This window comes from Vanessa atalanta, chromosome 30, assembly GCF_905147765.1.
Source record: "Vanessa atalanta chromosome 30, ilVanAtal1.2, whole genome shotgun sequence".
Lineage (NCBI taxonomy): Eukaryota > Metazoa > Arthropoda > Insecta > Lepidoptera > Nymphalidae > Vanessa > Vanessa atalanta.
The window spans coordinates 3,517,650-3,541,460 of record NC_061900.1 but is presented as its reverse complement, the minus strand read 5'-3'; the positions used below and the strand labels follow the sequence as shown (position 1 = coordinate 3,541,460).

The 23,811-nt window shown below is 35.3% G+C and overlaps 1 protein-coding gene across 1 annotated transcript in view; it reads left to right on the top strand.

Moving 5' to 3' along the window:
* Positions 1-23,599, top strand: part of LOC125075272 (monocarboxylate transporter 12-like) — a 43,244-nt gene extending 19,645 nt beyond the window's left edge. The window contains exons 3-18 of the mRNA XM_047686986.1: positions 1,330-1,452; positions 8,359-8,492; positions 10,355-10,548; positions 11,539-11,682; positions 12,175-12,241; positions 14,007-14,122; positions 15,018-15,143; positions 16,066-16,220; positions 17,558-17,636; positions 17,755-17,881; positions 19,155-19,310; positions 19,731-19,873; positions 20,500-20,605; positions 21,737-21,810; positions 22,617-22,763; positions 23,076-23,599. Of these exons, the coding sequence (XP_047542942.1) occupies positions 1,330-1,452; positions 8,359-8,492; positions 10,355-10,548; positions 11,539-11,682; positions 12,175-12,241; positions 14,007-14,122; positions 15,018-15,143; positions 16,066-16,220; positions 17,558-17,636; positions 17,755-17,881; positions 19,155-19,310; positions 19,731-19,873; positions 20,500-20,605; positions 21,737-21,810; positions 22,617-22,763; positions 23,076-23,212 (2,028 nt within the window). The 3' untranslated portion in view covers positions 23,213-23,599. The remainder of the gene's footprint in view (positions 1-1,329; positions 1,453-8,358; positions 8,493-10,354; positions 10,549-11,538; positions 11,683-12,174; positions 12,242-14,006; positions 14,123-15,017; positions 15,144-16,065; positions 16,221-17,557; positions 17,637-17,754; positions 17,882-19,154; positions 19,311-19,730; positions 19,874-20,499; positions 20,606-21,736; positions 21,811-22,616; positions 22,764-23,075) is intronic.
* The last annotated feature ends 212 nt before the right edge of the window (positions 23,600-23,811 follow it).

The window sequence follows — 23,811 nt, the reverse complement described above, 5'->3', positions numbered from 1 at the left end:
ACATTTATAAATAAAAAAATATGTGTGCGTGCGCCTTCTTCGTGTAGGAAGAAATAACTCCTGTACTGTAACTGGTGGAATAAAACTATGGTACAAATCCTGAAAGCGTGGAATGGGTGCAAGAATTCTTGAAGCATCTCTCCGTTGAATCGCAATTTCGATTCCCTGAACGAGAAAAAAGTTATCCTGTCACTTGTATGCGCAATAAGACAGTGTCAGATAAAAGTTTTATTTATTCGTAAATGAAAAGAGCGTGATTTTATTACAGAATTTTGACGACCTCCGTGGTCGAGTAGTGTGGACACCGGTTTTCATGGGTACGCCACTCCGAGGTCCCGGGTTCGATTCCCGGCCGAGTCGATGTAGAAAAAGTTCATTAGTTTTCTATGTTGTCTTGGGTCTGGGTGTTTGTAACGTCGTTACTTCTGATCTTCCATAACACAAGTGCTTTAGCTACTTACATTGGGATCAGAGTAATGTATGTGATGTTGTCCAATATTTATATTTATTTATTTAGAATCAAATAATATTTTCTAGGAAGGATATATTAACATTGCGAAGTCTAAAACTTGGTGTTTTAGGTTTTCGTACTTTTTCATACATTATTATTTCTGTCGAAATAGGACGGGCGATTGTGCCATTAAATGGTAAATGGTCACCACCGCCCATCGACATCTGGCATTAAGCAAACAAACAACAACAACAATAACAGCATGTACATTTCCCTCAGCTCCCTTTGAGGAGAAGGTTTGGAGCATATTTCACCAAGCTGCTCCAATACGCGTTGGTGGTTACACATGTGGCAGAATTTCGTTTAAATTAGGCACATGCAAGTTTCCTCACGATGTTTTCCTTCACCGCCGAGCACGAGATTAATTTTAAACACAAATTAAGCACATGATAATTCAGTGGTGCTGTAATCATCGGTTAAGATGCATGCGTTCTAACCACATTCCTTATACGTTCAATCTCAAATAATAGAATCCGACAGCCTAAACAGTTTAGGCGCCGAAACAATGGCCATCCTGCTACCCGAGGCATAGCAGCTTAAATATTGACAATTATCAGACTCTAAAAACTTTATAACTTTTTCATCCAGGATCCAGGATCTTGGAGGTCAACATTACCGTCTTTACCATAGGGCACATGGGGCACGTGCCCAGGGCCCCCGAAGAACCAATAATTTACCAATAATTAAACCAAAAAATATCTAGCATAAGGGCCCCAAATTCATGGGTGCGCAAGGCCCTGGAGGTCTATGCCAGTGGACTAACGAAGCATTTACTGTAAATATTGTAAGGGTTATATTGGATTCTTTTTTTGTGTCAGGTTTTGTCACCGGACAAGGCGGGATCCCTGCTGTCGATTCAATCAGCGCCGCCAGAACAGAGCGAACGCATCGAGCCCCGAGAGAGACCTGTCAGCTTGCTCTTAGAATTGCCGTTAGCAACTGTAAGTGAAAATGATCAGCAGTCATCATTACACAGTATAAAACAAAGTCGCTTACCGCTGTCTGTCCCTGTGTACGCTTAGATCTTTAAAATTACACAACGGATTTTGATGCGGTTTTTTTGATAGATGAAGTGATTCAAGAGGAAGGTTTATATGTATAATACATGCACAATATAGTAGAGAAATGGAGATAATTTTAGAGGTTTCTAATGTGATGTCGTAAATAAAGATATTTTTGCGCTTACATTGCAAACGCTGGCTGAACCCTACGAGATAGATCAAAATAATGTACTACAGTATTGTACACCTTGAAAAGGTCTTCAAAAAAGTCTGTGATAGTATTCGTCTATCTCTTAAGGATAGCCCATGACAACCATTTTATATCCATCAATTTTTACGGGAAATAATGACGTATTTTCGAAGCGATTTTAAGCAATACAGCATTAATCCTAATTCTTATCCAATTAAGTACATTCCATCCTTAAATTCATTGTGCATTTAATATAGATCAATATGGCCCTTTACAGCGTGTAATTTAAATGAATATTTTCGCAGATATTACAGATTTAAAACGCAGGGACGTAGCGGTTTGTATTGTCTAATGACTGAAAAACTGTTAACGTTATGAGACATTCTGTAGTATATTTAGTATCAGTAATGCACACGTGCAAAGCCTTTATCCAGCCTCATTTTATTCGCTGACAGTATTTTGGATCCAATCTAATAGCACACATCTTGTCAATAATAATAACAACCAACATTCAAACCTTACATCGACAATACGTCACTAGCGTTTGAAACTAATACGTTATGTCACTGGTTCCCGTATCGACTATTCCAGCCACAAGGACAAATGCCAAATAAACAACCTTGAATTGACGCGATATCATTGGTCGAGAGCTTGAATAGTCTATGATATACGTTATGGATTTTTAAAATAACGTCGTTTTGAACATCACGAAGCTTTTACCGGAACTTTGGAAGTAGAATTCAAGTGGATATAAGTAGTTAAGTTAGAAAACTACTACTTAAACTAGCGCACAGAGTAGACGTGTTACAGATTTTTAAAAAATATTAAATAAAACATTCAGTGAATTGTGACCCATAATAATTAAGTTTTAAGAATATCTTTGCCTAAGCAAGTGTTACGTTCAAAGACGATAATAATTTTTTGCATCGATGCGGTAACCGCTCTTCACCTCTTCGGGTAAACGAGACGGGACCTTAAGTGTGTAACTCTTTATCTCACTCACATGAAATAACGCAAGTGTGCATACAAATCGGTAATGAGTGCACGAAGATCGCCGACTGGAAGTGGCATCGGACTTGGCGGTTCTCACCCAAACCTGTCAACTTCTAATATGGATACTGATTCCGCCAACTCCCAAATAACTTTTCGAAACAAACGAAAACAAACTGATGACAGCGACTATATTAAAAATGAATTATCTGAGATAAGAAAACAAATGACTGAAATGATGTCGGCTTTAATGTCTACAAGTAATATACAAAAAGAAAACATAAACAAACTCTGTCAAGATGTTGCTGCAATAAAAAACCAGGTAAACAACATTAGCATTACCATAGATAAAATTATTATAGATCAAAACAATTTAAAAACTACAGTAGAAAACCTAGAAACTAACATGAATAACACGAAGATAAGAGTAGAAAAGTTAGAATCTCATGCAAGCGAAATAAATAACAATTTCTATGCACCTAATTCCAACTATAATAAAATGTCCTGTGAAGAAATATTCTCAGAAATTCATGAGCGTCACGCACGATCTAAAAATATTATCATTGCTGGAATTCCTGAGGCCAGCATGTCTGTTCGCGACAAACAAGATAGTGATAAGCACGAAGTAGTTAAAATTCTAAAAATGATTAATAGCAATTGTCCTGAACCTTTAACAATATATCGACTCGGAAAGCAAAAGACAGATAAATCTCGAAACATTAAAATATGTTTGCCCTCTGAAAAAGCAGCAAAAGACATACTGCGTAATAAAAGTAATCTAAAGAATGATAGAATCAAAATATTTTCTGATCAAACACCATATCAACGGAATTACTTTAAAAAATTACATGAAGAACTTAAAACCCGCATTGATAATGGTGAAAAAAGCATTAGAATTAAATATATAAAAGGAATACCTAAAATAATTAAGACCTTACAGACAGAATCCAATAAAAAGACAAAAAACTAATAAAACCGTCAGCTGAGAAAATCACTTATCAAGTTGTTTCTAAGTATACGGATATAGTTACAACAAAAAAATCTCTGAAGTGTTTTTATGCCAATATACGCAGTATCACTAAGCCGGGCAAACTGGATGAATTGAGATGCTCAATTGAATCGTTTCGAACAATAATACATATAATTATTTTATCGGAGACATGGATAAAAACTGAAGATGAAGCTAGAAGAATCCAAATGCCGTGCTATACACATTACTATAATTTTAGACAAGATAAAAGAGGGGGTGGAGTTTCTATATTCGTACATAACAATTTAAAGCATAGTATTATTGAAGATCACTGTATTGATGATAACCATTATTTATGGGTACATGTAAATAAATTCTCACTAGATGTTGGTGCTAAATACAAACCTGAAAGAACTAATGACAATAATTTCATAGAAACATATTCCTCTCAACTTCAAAAAATGAAAAGAGCAGTAGTATTTGGAGATTTTAACTATAATTTGCTTGACATCGAACGCGGTACTAGAAACTACAAAGATATATTAAAAGAGAATGATTTTAAAATATTGAATAAACTTGACCATCAACACTGCACGCGTGAGACAACGACAACAAAAACAATCCTTGATCACGTCTGTAGCAACTTGAAACATAATGATTTTCATTTAGCTATCATTGATTCGGCAATATCGGATCATAAACAAATATTTTGCGAGATCAAAAGATACCAACCTCCACCTTTACGAAGAGTCGAATATTCAGCTGTCAACTATGAAAATTTTTACAAATTAATTGAAAACATAAAGAACCCTGAAGAAGACTTCGAATATAGCATGTTAGAAAAGCAACTGATGGACTGCCTATTAAAAAGTAAAATAACAAAATATAAAATTCTTAACTTGCCGAAACAGGATTGGATAAATAAAAACATTATAGAAGACTTAAACAATAGGAATATGCTATGGCAAAACTATAAAATAAATAAAACTGATAAAAATATAGAAGAAGAGCTTAATGCAATAAAAACTAAAGTAAGAGAAAATATAGAGACAACGAAAAACGCCTACTACTATAACAACTTTAAAAACTGCATAAATAAACCTAGAAAAATGTGGCAACTAATCTTTGATTTGTCTAAAAATAAATTAAATGTGTCTCCATTGGTTGATAAGCTCGTTACCGATTCGGGTACTATAACAGATGAAAGAGAAATCTGCGAATACTTTAACAGCTATTTTTCAACAATTGGATCAGTTCTGGCAAATGCAATTCCGAATAAATATCATCAAAGTCAAGTCCAAACTCAACCACTTCCCACCTACAGTACAATTCAGCTAAATAAGATGTCACCTATTACACCGACCGAAATAATTAAGATTATTGATAATCTTGATATTAATACTAGTTCTGGTATTGATGGTATTAACACAAAAGCTGTAAAATGCATTAAAAATATTGTAGCAGATAAATTAACATTATGTCTAAATAGATGCCTTAACGAAGGAACTTTTCCAGACAGTCTTAAGGTCGCAAAAGTTACTCCGATATATAAATCTGGAAGTAAATCGAATCCCAGTAACTACCGCCCCATCTCAATACTTCCCGTTATTTCCAAAATCTTTGAAAAGGTTATCTACTCTAGATTAGAAGATCACCTAAATTCTATCGATTTCTTCTATAAACAGCAATACGGTTTTCGCAGACACTCAAACACACTATCGGCAACCATTGATCTCATTACTAAAATTAAAAACAAAATAGATAAAAAGCAAATAGGTTTGGGTATATTCGTCGATTTAACTAAGGCATTTGATACGGTCAGTCATGAAATACTATTGAGAAAAATTTCTAATATTGGTGTGACGGGGAACGCGTTTAAAATATTAAAATCTTACTTACATAACCGTAAACAGATTGTTAAAATAGGGCAACACCAAAGTTCCACTAAATCTATTCGATATGGCGTCCCTCAAGGATCAATTCTGGGCCCATTGTTGTTCCTAATATACATAAATGATATTTCCCAAATTGGTCTTCATGGGGACATATCTCTATATGCAGATGATACAAGCCTTTTTTATTTTGGCAACTCTATTAACGCTATTTTGCCTAAAGTAAGAAATGATTTAAATACTCTAAGTGACTGGTTTCTAAACAATTTGCTAACAATTAATATCTCAAAAACAAAATATGTTATATTTTCCGCGAAAAACAAAAATATTGACAGTAACTTTCAACTCATGATAAACGATGAAATTATTGAGAGAAAAACGCATGAAAAATATTTGGGTCTAACTTTAGATAATCACCTGAATTGGAAACCACACTTGCAAAAAATTAAGTCAAAATTAATCTCCCTCACAGGAGCTATCCGAAGTATAACGAAATGTTTACCGCGAAAAGTAAGATATATCATTTACAATTCCCTAATCAAGCCGCATATTGACTATTTGATAGAAATTTGGGGAACGGCAGCTAATTCAAACTTAAATATAATACAAAAATCTCAAAATAAATTAATTAAAATATTATTTAACTATCGTTTTCGGACACCAACACAAAAGATTTACACGGACACAAAAATTATGAATATAAAACAAACATACAAATATTATACATGTATATTAGTACGAAAAATTTTAAACCAGGACATTCATACTAATATAACATTTACTAAAAAATTACAAGTGCAAAAAATTAAATTACGAAATGCTAACAATCTAATATTACGCCCATCTAGAACAAATTACGGTAAAAAGAACATTGAATATGATGGTGCTCAGCTATATAACTCTTTACCAAAGGAAATAAAGGAGACTAAATCAATATTAAGTTTCAAAAAACTACTCAAATTTCATATCTTAAAACAAAAAATATAACTTATTTACACCAAAATTTAATTTAAATTTACTTTTTAAAAACATAATAAAAAAAAAAAAATAATAAAAAAAAAAAAAAAACTAAAAAAAAATAAAAAATATTAAAAAAGTTAAATAGAATAAAAAATAATAATATTAATAATTTCATGCACTTACACTACAAAACATACTAACATTTATAGATATACACACATATATACCGGCTTAGGTAATTTATTTAACATTATAAACTTAACTTCCATATCAACAATATCCATCAATGCCACTTCTGGTACTTATTAATCTATGAAGTTAATAATTGTAACATGCATGTATACGGTGTTTATATTTTAATGTAAGATCTGTCTACCCTCTTTTGTGTGATATTTTATTTTATCTTTACTTTGTTATCTCTGTACGCTTCTTTTATAATTGTTTTATTTTATATAGTTTCTCAGTAAGTGAAATATATGTATTTCTTTTGAGGAATTAATAAAGTCTCCAAATATAGTTACGTGTAATAGTGTTGTATTATAAATAAAGATATATTTATCGAGAACTGTTTGTAGTAGTGTTGCATATCGACACTTTTTTTTTTTCATTAGCAGCTTGTAAATTTCCCACTGCTGGGCTAAGGCCTCCTCTCCCTTCGGGGGGAAGGTTATCCCATATCGATAGACTATCGATAATTAAGGTGTTAGCGATAGCATCAATAGCGATAGTATCTTTTAGTATCGATAGTATCGATAGCTCCCCATTAGGAATACCATAGATAATATTGCTAAAACCATGACGATTATCGATAGTTAAGGTTAAAAACCTTAACTATCGATAATCGTATTTGCCAGAATTACTCACGGAGAGCTATCGATAGTATCGATATTATTGATCAAACGATACTATCGATAGTACTATCGACATCCTGAATAGTTTTCAAGGTCAACTATCGATAAAACTGCAACGTTGGTTTGTAGTGAACAATATAACTATTAACAAATCGCGTGGCATAATATATCTAAGGTTTATTTACCATTATTCCTCCTTCGATTCAAAAAGGCTTTGGTTACAATGGCTCAATCGACATTCGAGCAGTTAACAGTAATAATTATTGGATTATAGGATCAGCAGCACTTTATACATCACAAACAGAAATAAAGAAAGCACACAGAAAAAAAAACAAAGTTAGTAATATACAAAAACGAAAAATAAATGTTGATTACGAGTGATGTACAATGGGCGGACTTATGGCTAATAAGCCATTTCTTCCAGACAACCCGATCTGAGAGAGAATTTTTTAAAAACATCAGGGTAGCGGTGCATTCATAAACTTACACTACTCGACGACCTCCGTGGTCGAGTAGTGTGTACACCGGTTTTCATGGGTACGCCACTCCGAGGTCCCGGGTTCGATTCCCGGCCGAGTCGATGTAGAAAAAGTTCATTAGTCTTCTATGTTGTCTTGGGTCTGGGTGTTTGTGGTACCGTCGTTACTTATGATTTCCATAACACAAGTGCTTTAGCTACTTACATTGGGATCAGAGTAATGTATGTGATGTTGTCCAATATTTTTATTTACATACAAATATTTACACACTAATACTTATGAATACTACATATATAAATATGTATATATAATATATATCTCTATTATACACTATTACACATTTAAGATAATAAAATGTTATATAAATTAAAGTCGTCTAAATTTTTATTTAGGTAATAGTTTTTAACGGCTTTTCTAAAAGCTGAAGTTGATGGAGGTTTTTTATGACAATTAACATATTTTCAATGATACAAGTGGTCGAAACAATATTATGACACAATTATTATTTTAACAGCAAGTCGGCGCGTATTTGTCAGCGATGTCACCCACGGACCAAGAGGAGGACTCCCTCTTGACCCTGTCCTCGGTGACCGCTCGCCCGCTACTAGCCGCGTCGAGAAAGCTCAGACCTCATAATGGTTCCACGGAGTAAGTACGAAATTAATTTAAAAAATTGTAATATGGAGTGCCTGTTTGTAATATCAAAATAACATTTTTTTAAATTTTTGTTAGTTTACCAGTCTGTCTGTTTGTTCCGGCTAATCTCAGGAATGGCTGGACAGATTTTGACGGGAATTTTACTGGCAGATAGCTGATGTAATAAGGAGTAACGTAGGCTACATTAATAATTTATTTTGTTAACTGCAAACGCACACGAAGTCGCGGGCACAGCTAGTTACAGTAAAAAATTACTGCGAATATTACTAGTCTTTCAGGGTACACGTGTGCGTACTAACAAGGGTACTCATAGAAAGTATTAAAGAACCAATTTCCTTTATTAATATGTCCACCGTCCAATAAGCTTGAGTTAAGTGGGTTTCAACTATGATGCGTGCCACGCCCAGGCAGGGCCGGACCGTAAGTGTAGGTGGCCCTGGGCTAACACTACTTAGGGGCCCACCTAAGACATATCTGAACGTAGACTTGAATTAAATTAATTGCAAGACTCGCAGGGTTTGCAACCATACGATCTGTTTTGTTTAATAAAGTTATGGATTCTTTCGCATTATCGTCTATTTTCGACTTAGACTTGACTTAGCTGGGGGTTGGGGACCTTTGAATAAACGGAGCCCTGGGCTGAAGCCCAAAGAGCCACGTGGTAGATTCGGCCCTGCGCTCAAAATGATTTAGAGAGACTTACGTCAGGGTTACTGTTGATTATAATATTCGTTTTTCCTCGAATAGTAATAATTTTTATGAATATACCTACTGATATTATAATACGAAAGTAACTCTGTTACGTCACGCTTAAGTCGATTTAGATAAAGTTCGGTATGGAGTTAGTTTGAGTCTCGGAGAAGGGCATAAAAAGGGGGTGAGATTTTGTATCGGGAATCAAAATTTCATATATATGAATAAAAAAACTCATTTTAATATTTTTTTACATAAGGATTATTAACATTAAGTCCTTAAATAGATACAAATATGAATTAAAAACAGTCACTGTATAAATCTTGACCGCTTGAATTGCAGAATGATTCCCCGTTGAATCGCAATTCCGATCCTCTGTTAAGAATTAAGTTTCTTGAGTTGTTTTGTTTTTTTAGGTTTTGTAAAATATTGTTAGTGCATTTTTCGACAAATAGATAACGTACGCGTGGATAAAACTTCTTGAGGGTTTAATTATATTAGTAAATATATTAATTTCATTTATCTTAAAATCTCACGTTGTCTGGAAATATGTCCGAGTCTGTTGTACGAACTATTTTCAATTATATCCGAAGTATCGACCTTATTATACCACGTCAAGGGACCTGACCGTTTGAGGAGATTGTTTGGAGCTGTTCCAATTCCTGGAGAACATACAGCGCGACCCAAGATGGCACAGTGGCTAGTTCGCGTTAATCTTAAAATAATGCGGTTTAAAACCAGTAAAAGCACTTTATTGTTTGGTGTTGAATTAAAATATCACGAGTAATTTACTTGGTGGTAGGGCTTTGTGCAAACCTGTCTGAGTAGGTACCACCCGCTCATCAGATATTCCACCGCCAAACAACAGTGCTCAGTATTGTTGTGTTCCGGTTTGAAAGGAGCGAGTGTAACTACAGGCACAAGGGACATAACATTTTAGTTCTAAAGGGACATAACATTGGCGATGTAAGGAATGGTTAATATTCTTATCTTCTCTGGTTCTTACAGCGCCATTTTCTATGGGCGGTGGTGGTGGTGACCGTCGTCTACCTATACCATAAGAATATATCATCAATTTATTTGAAATAAGCTCCAAGCCTCAAAAGCAGAAGAGTCCTATGCAATATTATGGTTTTTAATAAATGTAATTCTCTTTCCAGTATATCATCACCTCCAGATGGAGGGTATGGCTGGGTGGTGGTATTCGGCGCTTTCATGGTTCAGTTCTGGGTCGCGGGGCTGTTTAAGTCATATGGGGTACTTTATGTGGAAATAATGGAAACATTTCCTGATTCCTCCGAGAGTGTTGCGTCGTGGATTCCAGCCGCTTTGTCAACGCTTTGCCTCGCTTTGGGTGAGTTTTAACATGCAATAATAATGTTACATGCACACTACGCGACGTTTTATATATGCCCGCTATAGTACATACGTTTTGAAAAAAAAAAACCGTTGAGTTTCTTTCGCTGATTCTTCTCAGGTCAGTCTGTTTCCTTTTACGAACCGGTGGTAGCGTATCATTTGACTATCAATAAGTAAGTGTAATGCTTCTATATTGAATAAAGGAATTTGAGTTTGAGTTTGAGTTTGAATCCGGCAAGTTCTAAGGGCGAGTTCACATACAAGACAGTCATCTGGATTTAATGAATACCTTGAAAACGATCCTTCAAATCCAGTAGTTTAGAGGACACGAGTGTCAAAAATCAGAATTACTTTGGATATGATAATTTTAAAATATATCCGCGATAAAATGGCGTGTCACTGTTATTCGCTTGTCAACATATTACTAGTTAGATAAAAAAAGAATTCTTACAGAATTGCATTGCTTCCGTGTGAACGTGAAGCGGATTTATCTATAAAGGTGGAATCAGACGGTTCATTTTTAGTTCATTTTCGTGTGACATTTTGCATTTTTCACTCAAAATGACACGTCTAAACACAAAGTGAAACAAAAGTGCCGAATGAATTCATTAGTGAACTGATCCAACGACGTTGTATCGGTTCATTCGGCATCTTTCATTCCCACTCCGAATGAACGAAAAATTAACAGTCTGAACACAGAGTGAAATGAAATGATCACAAATTAAACTTATCCCAAGAGACACGACTTCATTCGACGCCATATTGAAAGAAAGTACGTTCGTTTTACGTCATTCCAGTTAAACATGGAATGAAAGAATAATGAATCATTCACACAAAAGAACATTCACTCGAATGAACCGTCTGATATCACCTTTAACGTAGTTTAGGAAAAATAGTTCCAAATGTCATATGTACTGACGGCAGTATTTGATACGTGATAAATAATTCCGATTTACTCTAAATAGTGAAATAATCTCCATTTCAGCTCCACTGTCATCAGCTCTCTGCGAGAAATACTCGTGTCGGCTCGTCGTTTTCATCGGGGGCTTGTTCTGCGCTACGGGGCTCGCCGTCTCATTCTTTAGCACAGGATTACTGCACTTATTACTGAGTTTCGGTGTTATGACGGGTAAGATTACGTTATTATAATAATAATAATCTATACTGATATTAACTAACTCCGTCTATATGTATGTTTCTTGATGTTTCACCGTCAAAACACTGAACCGAATTTGTATGAAGTGAACTTGAACTCCAAGTGTTTTTTTTCAATTGAGAAACACGTGCTCTTAGCATAATCATCTATAGAAGCGGTTAATTGTTCAATCGTATGTGTAAACAGCAACATGTACAGCTTGTAAATTGCCCACTGCTGGGCTAAATCTTGGTGCGGGTTGGTGGATTCACATTTGGCACAATTTCCTTGAAATAAAATACATGCAGATTTCCTCACGATATTTTCCTTCACCGAACACGAGATGGATTATAAACAAAAATTAAGCACATGAAAATTCAGCAATGCTTGCCTGGGATTGAACCCGAAACCATCGGTTATGATGTACGTGTAACCACTGTAAACCTATTATTAGTAAATATATATATATATTTTAATCATTTACAGGTATCGGAGGGGGCCTGTCCACTACCCCCGGTATAGTGATAGTTTCGCAGTATTTTGATAAACATAGGTAAGATTATTAATATCAAAACGTATAAACATAATTTATTATTTTTGTATGTATGTATAATGTATAACGTCATCGGAAGAGACTAGCGTCTGAGACAGGCTCGGCGTAGTTCAGGCGCTCGTACTCAAAGGATAATTTAACGTACAAATTGTAATAATGTTCATGAGGTACATGCATGTACATTATTTGGTTGTAATTTCTAATAAACAATTATTATTATTAAATGCCTCTGTCTGGAGGCGATGTATAAAACTATAAGATTCAGGGTTCAAGAGTTCGGACAAATGAAAAATGAGTGGGTATTTCAGTGAAATACTCTTAAAAGTATCCCGTATGCAATGACGTGCCTCTCGTGGAAAGCACGTGCAGCCTATACCGGGATTTTTTTTTCGATCGTGGCGGATTTGACTTCCCATCGGATTATGGGAGTAAGGGTAGATAGAGTGCTCTATAGTCTTTATGTTGACACACAAGAACCAACACATCCCTTACATCTTTTTTTTTTAAATCATTTATTTTTAAAAGGGTTTTTTTCTGTAAGAAAATGCCACCCTCATAGTGCTTACACAACATTATACTTAACAAATGAATTAATTACATCGATTCATAAAAACACTATTCACTTATTTGTACAACACACGCGCTGGTTCCGATGTAGGGTCAGCGAGGACACTATTACATGCCCGACCCCCTTACATGTTTGCGAATATAAATTATAACGTCGGTAGATAAAAAATAAACACTACATTTGATATTAAACTTATTTAATCACTCTCTGACAACTTCAATATGATAATTTATGTAACAAAAGCAACCCGAATCACACACTGCCGCCTATTTATACAACTCTCCTCTCCTCTCCACAACGCACCTCCCGTCCTCGCCCCTCCTCGACAACAACTCCCCTCTCTAGTCAACACACCATCTGTTTTTCGTTAATAAATAATATTTTTTAAGAATTAACTAAAGTATTTATCAAAAGGACGATAGTCGATATTCAAAGTTGCAAGCTATCGGTTTTATCTACGTCCAGAGCCGTCTCATGCTATGTTTGTGTGGGAACCAGCATAGCTTGAGACGGCTCTGCTCCTGTGTTTATGCACCGTGCACGTGTTAGATTTTTTATAGAGACTTAACACATTATGTCAGGATATTTTAAGATAATTTCTATTTCTTTATCACTTCATTATATTTTAAGGTTTTAAGACAATAAAAGATTATATGTGAAACACAAATATTTATTTAACCATTATAATAGCTGTAGTAATCGTAACATTGTATCAAATTATATTTACATTAACACCAAATACTAACTAACTACTATTTAATACTAACTTTGTATCTTGATAATTGCAAAAAAATACAACTCATATATTCATCAATAATTTAACGATACTATATCACAAAATTATGTCGTACCTTAAATGTTAGCAAGGTAAGTATTCTGTACGGAGCTTCCATCACTCATATAAGCCTCACTACAAATCACGTGACTCACAATAATGAACAGAAAAGTCAAAATACCCTCTTATTTAATATCAATGTTATCAATACAATTCAAAAATAACTTAAATTAAATTATTATTATTACAGAATTGATTAAAACATACAAAGCCTTGTTTGTAATTGTCTAATTATTTATTTATTTCTTACTTAATCTGACACACGCACTTGAATGTCTCTTGATTGGCTGCTCATCAGTATTAATTATTGTATTCCATCGATATTCTCGTCAATATTTACAAGTATCTACCGTCTCTTTCAGAGCTCTGGCAAATGGTATATGCGTGAGCGGGACAGCAGCTGGGAGTTTTGTTTTTCCTATGCTGATCGAGAAACTCGTTGACACGTACGGTCTGCATGGAACCGTTTTGCTTTTGGGTAAGTTTGTCACGCGTGAGCGAGAAAAAGGATAACGCAGAGAGAAAGACAAAGATGGATATATATTTAAGATGTTTCACTTCTATCATGACTTTGTTGGCTATGTCCATTCATAGTTTGACAAAAAAAAAGACCCGCTGAGTTTCTTTCGCCGGTTCTTCTCAGGTCGGGGTGTTTCCTTTTCCGAACCGGTGGTAGTGTTTAATTTGACCATCAATGAGTAAGTGTAATGCTTCTATATTGAATAAAGCAATTTGAGTTTGAGTTTGAGTTCGAGTTTGAGTTGCTGATGACGCAGTTTATTTTTGAACGAAGTTCTTTAACGCGTAAGGAAAACGCATTATGCCAGGCGACCTTTTCCTCACTGTCTCTCTTTATATTTCAATTATATACAGTATGACATTCTTGATGAGGCTAAGGCCTCCTTTCCTTTCGAGGAGAAGGCTTGGACATTCTACCGCGCTGCTCCAATGCGGGCTGCTGGATACACATGTAGCAGATTTTCGTTGAAATTAGACACATGCAGGTTTCCTCACGACGTTTTCCTTCACCGCCGAGCGCGAGATGAATTATAAACACAAATTAAGCACATGAAAATTCAGTGGTGCCTGCCTGGGCTTGATCCCGAAATCATCGGTTAAGATGCACGCGTTCTAACCTCGGGGCTAATTCAATGTATTAATTCAAACGGGATTTCAAATAAAATAAAATTCTGTCATTTATTTTAGTTTGTTCAATAAAATTATTAATTAAAGTAATTAAGATGAATGTCTTATGTAAAGTGAAAAAGAAATAGCAACTACTTGTCTTGATCCACTGTGAGCCAAAGTCCCCTTTTCCAAAAGAGATCCAACAGACAATTTATTCCAACAGACACTAATTAGTATTGAATTAGGTGCCGGTATGCTGCACGTGTGTGTCTCCGCCACTCTGTACCGTCCACCACCCACGCCACGCCCTATCACACCCGTCACGACCACCACCACGGAGAATACCACGCTTCTCAACGATATACAGGAAGGTGAGTCATAATCTATACTAATATTATAAATGCGAAAGAACTTTGTTCGTCTGTTGCTCGTTGACCAAACCACTGAACCAAAATTGATGAAAGTTGTTAAAAAAATAGCTTAAACTAAAAACCACGGTTTTAGCACGCACTAAAAATTATAAAAGCAAACCCTTTAATTTAATACCCATATCATGGGGGCGGATTTCGAACAGCCAGTCCGCCATCTTGGGGAGGCCGCCATATTGGATTTGTAATAACGTTTCTTAGCTAGTCATGTATTGTCATCAGAACTCAGAGCGTGTGCAAAATTTCATCCCAATCGAAGGCCGGGAAGTGGGTCAAATTAAAATTCCAAGATTTTCTTACATACATAGTTACAAGTGAAGCTAATATAAGCATGCTAAAAAGAAGCTTTAACTCCAAGGAAATGTTATTAACTCGAGCGAAACGGGCGGGAACTCGTTGATTATAAATGAGCCCAAAAAAAAAACTATATTAAATTACCAAATATGTCTATAAGTAATTTCCGCACGCGTTTTTTTAATTTGCAAGGTTAGGTGTTGCCATATTACATATATGGCACCTAAGTGTTAAGTGTCAAGTCGCTCGAAATAGACAACTTTACACCTTATCTTATATTACAAATCTAAATTGCGAATGTTTAAATATGTAAATGTTATAGTTGAAATAATAATTATTGCTTACATTGCTATTGCGCCGACAACCTTGGGATATAAGATTTTATATCCCTTGTGCCTGTAGTTACACTGGCTCACTCACCCTTCAAACCGGAACACAACAATACTAAGTACTGCTGTTAAGCGATAGAATATATTCATATATTCATCTCAATAAAATCAACATTCTGAATCGATATGAAGTTAATCGGAGATGTCTTTTACAACATGGAAATATATTTTATGAATTTCAGGTAAAACTTTAGTCCAAAACAAAGACAATAAGCTACAGAACCTCTTTCAACCAGAGACTGAACTCACTCTGACATTGAACCAGAAGAACGCCTTGATGAGCGAAGATAAACGGACGAATCTCCTCAGCGAAATAATTCACCCGAGTCTCATAGAGGTTTGTTTTTTTACACTATGATCCAGTATGAGCCAAAGTACATTTTTACTATATTATCGTCACTAACACGGCAACAAATGAAATATTCCTAAGTTTTCAATTATTTTATATCAATATAATTTATTAGGTTTAGTATCTGTTTTTTTTTTTATTTCGAAAGGAACTGACAAAAAAAGTCAGTAAAAAACAGAATAAAATAAATTACTACGACTATATATACCTTTGTAGTCCGGTTACTATGTTATAAGCAAAATTTCGTTTTGCTTTTTGACGTAAGAAGTACATAATTGACATTAACCGGTACGCTATTGGTAGTGTCTAAATAACGCCTCGTAAGTAATTCAAAGTCAAAGTCAAAAATCTTTATTCAATATAGAAGTGTATACACTTGCTTATTGATTGTCAAAAATCTACCACCGGTTCGGAATTTAGCACCTCGGACCCGAGAAGAACCGGCGAAAGAAACTCAGCGGGATATTATTTTTTTTCCATTTTGCATGTACAATGATAATTATATTTTAGTTATTTGAAACAGCCTGGAGGCGATCATTTCATTCCCAAGGTGTGCAGTCAACTAAAAAGTCATTAGTGTTGTAATATCCTTTAGCACACAAACGCTCTTTAACGATTCTTTTAAATTTTATAATTGAATAATTTTGAACGTTTTCTGGGATCCTGTTGTAAAAACGTATACATTGCCCCAAAACAAAGAGTTACTAACCCTGTGTAATCGGGTACTTGGAGTAACAAGTTTATTCTTGTTCCTAGTGTTAACAGAATGTACGTCACAATTTCTGGGAAAATCATTTATGTTTTTGCGTACATACATAACATTATTAAAAACAAATTGACAAGCGACAGTCATTATTTTAATTTCTTTAAATTTACCTCTTAACGAATCTTTTGGGCCCAGGTTATAAATTGCACGAATAGCCCTCTTCTGCAGTACAAAAATAGTATTAATGTCAGCTGCATTACCCCAGAGTAGGATGCCATACTTATATTATAAGTAAAATAGTTTGTTTGTATGTAGGGGATAATGCATTTTAAAAAAAGCACTGACAGTAAGAAATTATTCCTGAGTGCTTTAATATATTAATTATATACCATTTTCTTTGAAGAGAAGATTTTTGATCAATAGTCTTAAATAAAAAATAAAAAACTAATCGTCTCTTGAATATAGTGACGGAACTAGTGGTGTAATTTAAGAGTGTACTTGCAATTGTGACTAAAGTACAAAAGGTTCACTGTGAGACAGAATACACATTACACAATGATCCAAAGTATTATTTTAGCTTGATTATAAAGTTTTTTTTTAATTCTTTATGTAATTTTAGCAAGTCGCGCGTCCACCTCTACAATCTCAAATGTCGGATTCCGAGGACTCAGAAGGGCTTGATGTATTAGGAGTTGTCGGTGAGTTATGAACACTTCACGTCTTTTACTAAATCTTAGTATTCATAAATAATTTTCAAAATTTAAATAATCAACAGTGTTGGTTAGTAAATAAATGTGGTACTATCTTTGTTTTCAGGTTTACCGCGTGAGGTCGCGAGGCTGCGTCTCAGACCGACTCGGTCGTCTTCAATTCTCCATTCCGTTGAAGATCTCTCAACAGACAGCACGTGTGTCTATAAAGCTAGAGGAAGGACACTGAGTCGGTAAGACTAAATATATATCAAGCAATTTTGGTTTCAATTCGATATAGTCCAGTAGTTAGAACGCGTGCATCTAAACCGTTCGAACCCACCTAAGCACCACATAATTTCTATGTGCTTAATTTGTGTTTATAATTCATCTCGTGAACAGTGAAGGAAAACATTGCAAGGAAATCTATGTGTCTAATTTCAATGAAATTCTGCCATGTATCCACCAGCGTCGGATCATCGTGGTGGATTAAGCTTCAATATCTTATCCTCAAAAGCTAGCTAGCCCAGCAATGAGATATTTCGAGGCTGTTTCTAATGTTCCTTAGTTTGCTTAACTTAAATCGTACAAACTAAATTAGAACTAATTCATGTTGAAGTTCTACATAACGTATGAAGATGATCAGACAGTAAATTACAGGAGTTGCTTTAGAGGAACTCTTCAACGGTCAAAGGCATAGTTATGATATTTTGTATATAAAAGTCTCATGTTTTATATATGTAAGATATATCAGCAGTTTCTCATATTGCCAATACGCCACTGACCTCGAGACCTATAATTTTGTGTCCCTTGTGCCTGGAGTTTCATTTATTTGTTTGGATCCCCAACAGTCGTACTTAATATATATTCAAAGATCACTTTACGTTGAATTAAAACTGTCTATGTACGACCGATTACAGGAGACCAAACCATGCTCACAAAAATTTACAAAATGTCAAAAGAAAACAAATATTTAAATAAAAATAACGAGCAAAAAAAAAGTAACTAATTAAATATTAAAACCTTATTTTACTTAAATGAAACAAAAGACGTAATTAACTTAATTTTTGAGCTAAATTAAAATTTGCATAATTTACTTTTAATACCCTTAATCCTTCAACCCAAAGTATTGCTTGATGGCAGAAAATCTGATCAGTGAGTAGGTACCTGCCCTTGTTTGTTTGTTATCGATAAACTCTGATACTACTGACTCGAGTTAAGTAATTCTTTCGTTAGTAAGCTAATTTATCTAGAAGTAACATAATCTACATTTTATTTCTACAATAATAATATTTAAGTATGATGTATGTTTGTGTGTGCTCATATGAAAAGTAGAATGACAGTGAAAATATCTTCAGAAGAACCGGTGAAAGAAACTCAGAGGGTTTTTGTCGGTGGGTGTTCCAAAATCAGACTAATGTGGCTACACTATACATAATGTATGACTTGCCTCTCGAACTGAATAACAACTGCGTTTAAGCTGGTCTTGACTTTTTTAAAACAAAACATTTTTTTTTGTCTGTACAGATCGTTATACATTAAGCCTCCATTGCCGAGCAGGATCATTCAAAGCAAACTCTCTGAACCGGTCAACGATGTCAAAAAGAACGAACAAGAAGAATTAAAAGAAGAAAACGTGGAAGACAAAGAAGTGAAGCGGGGATGTGTTGAAAAGATATCCAGGTAATCTTAGTGATATTAAGATTTTAACATTTTTTATTTTCTGATCCTTTGGACAGGAGGTGTATCTCTTGTTAAGAAGGTCCAAATGCTTAAAGTGTGTTTGGTGCATAGGTTTATACAAGTAAATAAATAAATAATAAATAAATATTGGACAACATCACATACATTACTCTGATCCCAATGTAAGTAGCTAAAGCACTTGTGTTATGGAAGATCTGAAGTAACGACGGTACAAACACCCAGACCCAGGGCAACATAGAAAACTAATGAACTTTTTCTACATCGACTCGGCCGGGAATCGAACTCGGGACCTCGGAGTAGCGTACCCATGAAAACCGGTGTACACACTACTCGACCACGGAGGTCGTCAAAACAACAACAAGTAGATATTGTACTCAAACCAGATAATTCTTCTTTTAGATATCTCGACGTGTCTCTGTTGAAGTCGTGGCGTTTTGGTCTCCTGTGTGCGTCCGTCGCGCTCATGTCTTGTGGCTCTCCATACGCCTTGTACTACTTACCAGCGTACACGGTGGCTGTTGGGCATAGCAAGGCGGCTGCTGGTGAGACTTTTTTTTTAAATGGGTGGCAGAAGGTTACCATTGTCGAATAATATTGGCGTTGTTAGAAATATTAAACGTTCTTACATCGCTAATGTGCCACCAACCTTGCGAGATATTATGTTCCTTGTGCCTGTAGTTGCACTGGCTCAGACAATCTTCAAACGATGCGTGAATCTTGCGGGCCGGCATGGCGATGACGACTAGTGCAGTTCATTCTCGCTAAATATACTTTCCGCTTTCGCGTTTAGACTCCACTACCACTGGGTGGAGTGGAGTCACATGCCTACCCGGATTGTATAAAAAAAAACTCGAATAGAGCTTTACTAAGTATTTCTGTTTGAAGATTGCTGATATCTCATGTGTAGGTGGACTCACCCTATAGGGTTTGCAAAAAATAGTTATCCCATTGTGCACAATAACTTGGGTCTAGACCATAAACTCAAAGCTCAGCGTGCTATAACTTAAACCATATTCCAAATATATTTGAAGAGTAAAAACATAAAACTGGAGCTTATTCCATAATGATTTAAACAAAAATACTTCAGCAAAATTTTGACTGATAGAAGACTTTAAGAGGTTAAAAGCAATTGGGGCTCCAATAATACGTAAATATTTGTTATTTTCAGGTCATTTAGTAGCAATAAGTGCTATTTTGGACTTATGCGGCCGCCTCGGTCTGGGTTATCTGTGTGATTTGCATCTGTTTTGCAGAAGGAAGGCTTATATTTTAAGGTATTGTTATATTACATATGTGTTGGATGATGAGATGGCCCAGTGGTTAGAACGCGTGCATCTTAACCGATGATTTCAATGATGGGTTCAAACCCAGGCAAGCACCACTGAATTTTCATGTGCTTAATTTGTGTTTATAATTCATCTCGTGCTCGGCGGTGAAGGAAAACATCGTGAGGCAACCTGCATGTATCTAATTTCAACGAAATTCTGCCACATGTGTATTCCACCAACCCGCATTGGAGCAGCGTGGTGGAATATGCTACAAACCTTCTCCTCAAAGGGAGAGGAGGCCTTAGCCCAATAGTGGGAAATTTACAGGCTGCTAATGTAATGTTATAAAAAAATCTCATTGTCTTTGATTTATATGCCAAAAGGCTATGCTAGTCTAGGATCTATACAGTGCCGGATTAACCACATAGCAAAAGTAGAAATTGCTACGGGCCCCAAGCGAAAGGGGGTCCCGCATATTTAAATAAACTCATCTCAATCATTTTTTTAAATAACTTGTGTAGTATAATCAGTTTCCAATTTTTATTATCTTCTAACAGTTATTCTTAATTGCCAGACAATCTCATTTCTGGCTTTTTGTACTTGACAGAGCCTAACAGGACCTATATTTATCTATTAGACCAATTATCTACCCACAAAAATGTATCCTTTAAGATGGCAAATAGACGAACCCAAAGCAGATCAAGCGCTTTTTGACAGAATTTACTACTGGCCTAGTTCTTGCTTAATCCGGCTCTAGATATACGTAGTTATATACAATCATTATATAAGAATAGTAACTAAACAAGACCAAGAACTCAATATTGATAATTTATTAAAGCATGTATTTAAAAAATTAATTTGATAAATTAAAATTACGTCCTACTTAACATGAACACGACGGTTATTCTCAAAGGAAACCCAACTGTAATGTAACCCCGATGTAAACCAGTGCATGACGTCCCTCCATCATATGGTGCGGCAGCTTTCCATCGGATTATGAAAATAATTGCAATGGAGATGGCATCTGTGTCTGTGCACTGAGTACACTTTGGTAGCTGGACATTTAGTCGGAACTCGCTCAGGAAGACATCGTATTCGATGTCCGCAGATATTTCTAACTGATATCTCTTTTTTCAGCATAATTATTGCCGGAATCGCCGTTTTGTCGTTGCCCAGTCTGACTTCGTGGTGGAGTTTGGCAGTTGCATCAGGTAAATATATAACTGGTTGATTTTTACTGAAAGAATTTGAAACGGGATATTATTTTAACAAGACATTCATACATAATATAGCCGAGATGGCCCAGTGGTTAGAACGCGTGCATCTTAACCGATGATTTCGGGTTCAAACCCAGGCAGGCACCACTGAAATTTCATGTGGTTAATTTGTGTTTATAATTCATCTCGTGCTCGGCGGTGAAGGAAAACATCGTGAGGAAACCTGCATGTGTCTAATTTCAACGAAATTCTGCCACATGTGTATTCCGCCAACCCGCATTGGAGCAGCGTGGTGGAATGTGCTCCAAACCTTCTCCTCAAAGGGAGAGGAGGCCTTTATCCCAGCAGTGGGACATTAACGGGCTGCTAATGCTACTAATTCATACATAATGTCGAAATATCGAGCTAAACCAAACAAACATAAAAATCATGGTAAATATTCCGTTTCAAATACTTGTAGTAATAAAAATAACCATGTTAATTTAAAATCTTATATGGTTGTTTTTTTTTTCAAAGTTCCGTTCATGACCGCCTTTTTATAAAATGCCATTGCTTGAATTACTTGGGGGTTGATTTTGTGATTATTAGAAAGATGTTTGTGCACCGAGAAGAATTGGCAAGAAAATTATTAGTTACTCTTCTTCGAATGTTGAAAAGTAACTATTAAGTTTCTTGCCGGTCCTTCTAGGTAGAATCTGCATTCTGAACAGATTATAGCTTTAACTAACTAAGAAATAACTGTAGCGTATTTATGTTGGATAAAGTTTTGAACTTTACTCTAAACCTAAATATATTTCCAGGCGCTTACGGACTCTGTCTCGGCTGCTGGTTCCTGTTGGTTCCAGTTTTACTGGCTGATGCATTCGGCACCGCTCGCATTGCGTCTTCATATGGTCTAGTCAGAATGTTCCAGAGCTTGGCGGCTGTTTCTGTTCCTCCAACAGCTGGTGAGTATTCTATTATGAATTTCAGTCTGGTACCACCACATCACCAGTACCATCCAATCATCGTATCTACCACCAACAAACATTACTTGGTACCGTTGTGTTTCGGATTTTAAAAATGTCATAGTTTTAAAATAACTTCGCAACTAAATAATGACCAAGAACTGATAAATTATATTTATAAGACCACTCTTACTGATAATAGCATGACGAACCTATAACGGCTCCTATTGTATTTTGATTTTACAAATATTATCAACATCAACGCGAAAGAAGTCGCAGCCGAAAGCTAGCTATTAACTTTTTTTTTTCTAGGTCTCCTCCGTGACGTCACTGGCGGCTACTCCTGGTGCTTCTACGGCATGGGTTCGTGTATGGTTCTCGGGTCGATTCCTGTGATCGCATTCCATCTCAGCACCAAGAATGAGGACTCGGAATCTTCGGTCGATTGAATTGATATCATTATTATTATGTGCTATATAATATTTAAAACCAGTACGGTTTCATTCGAATATTAAAAAAAAAATGATTAATCGGTATAAAAAAACCATTGTGACATCTGTCATTTAGTAAAAATAAAACGCGCCATTTTGGATAATGTAATAAAAAAAATATACATAAAGTCGCTTCGAATAGCGTTAAAAGAGCGCCTTATATTGTTGTTTAGTTTAAAGTTAGGTTTATAAAAAGTGAATACTTCAAATAGGTGTTATTAATTTTGCTACTTTTAATTTTAGTTTTTTTTAAAAATCTGTACTGTGTATTATGGGCATAAGTATGAATAGATAGAGGCCAAAATGTATACAATTTTTTCATGCACGTATAATCCTAGAACACACTATGCGATGACATCTGGTGGCCAAAACAGAAACTAAGTTCTTATTACCATTGCTAAATAGGTGTTGTAAAAAAAAAGCGACGGTGCAGTTTTAATTATAATTAAAAACTAAAAAAAAACGTTACGTAAATCTTAATACAGATCATATTAATTTTTTTATCAAATTTCAAAAAAAGTTATTTCGTGAAAAATCTAATTCAGTTTTTTAGATCG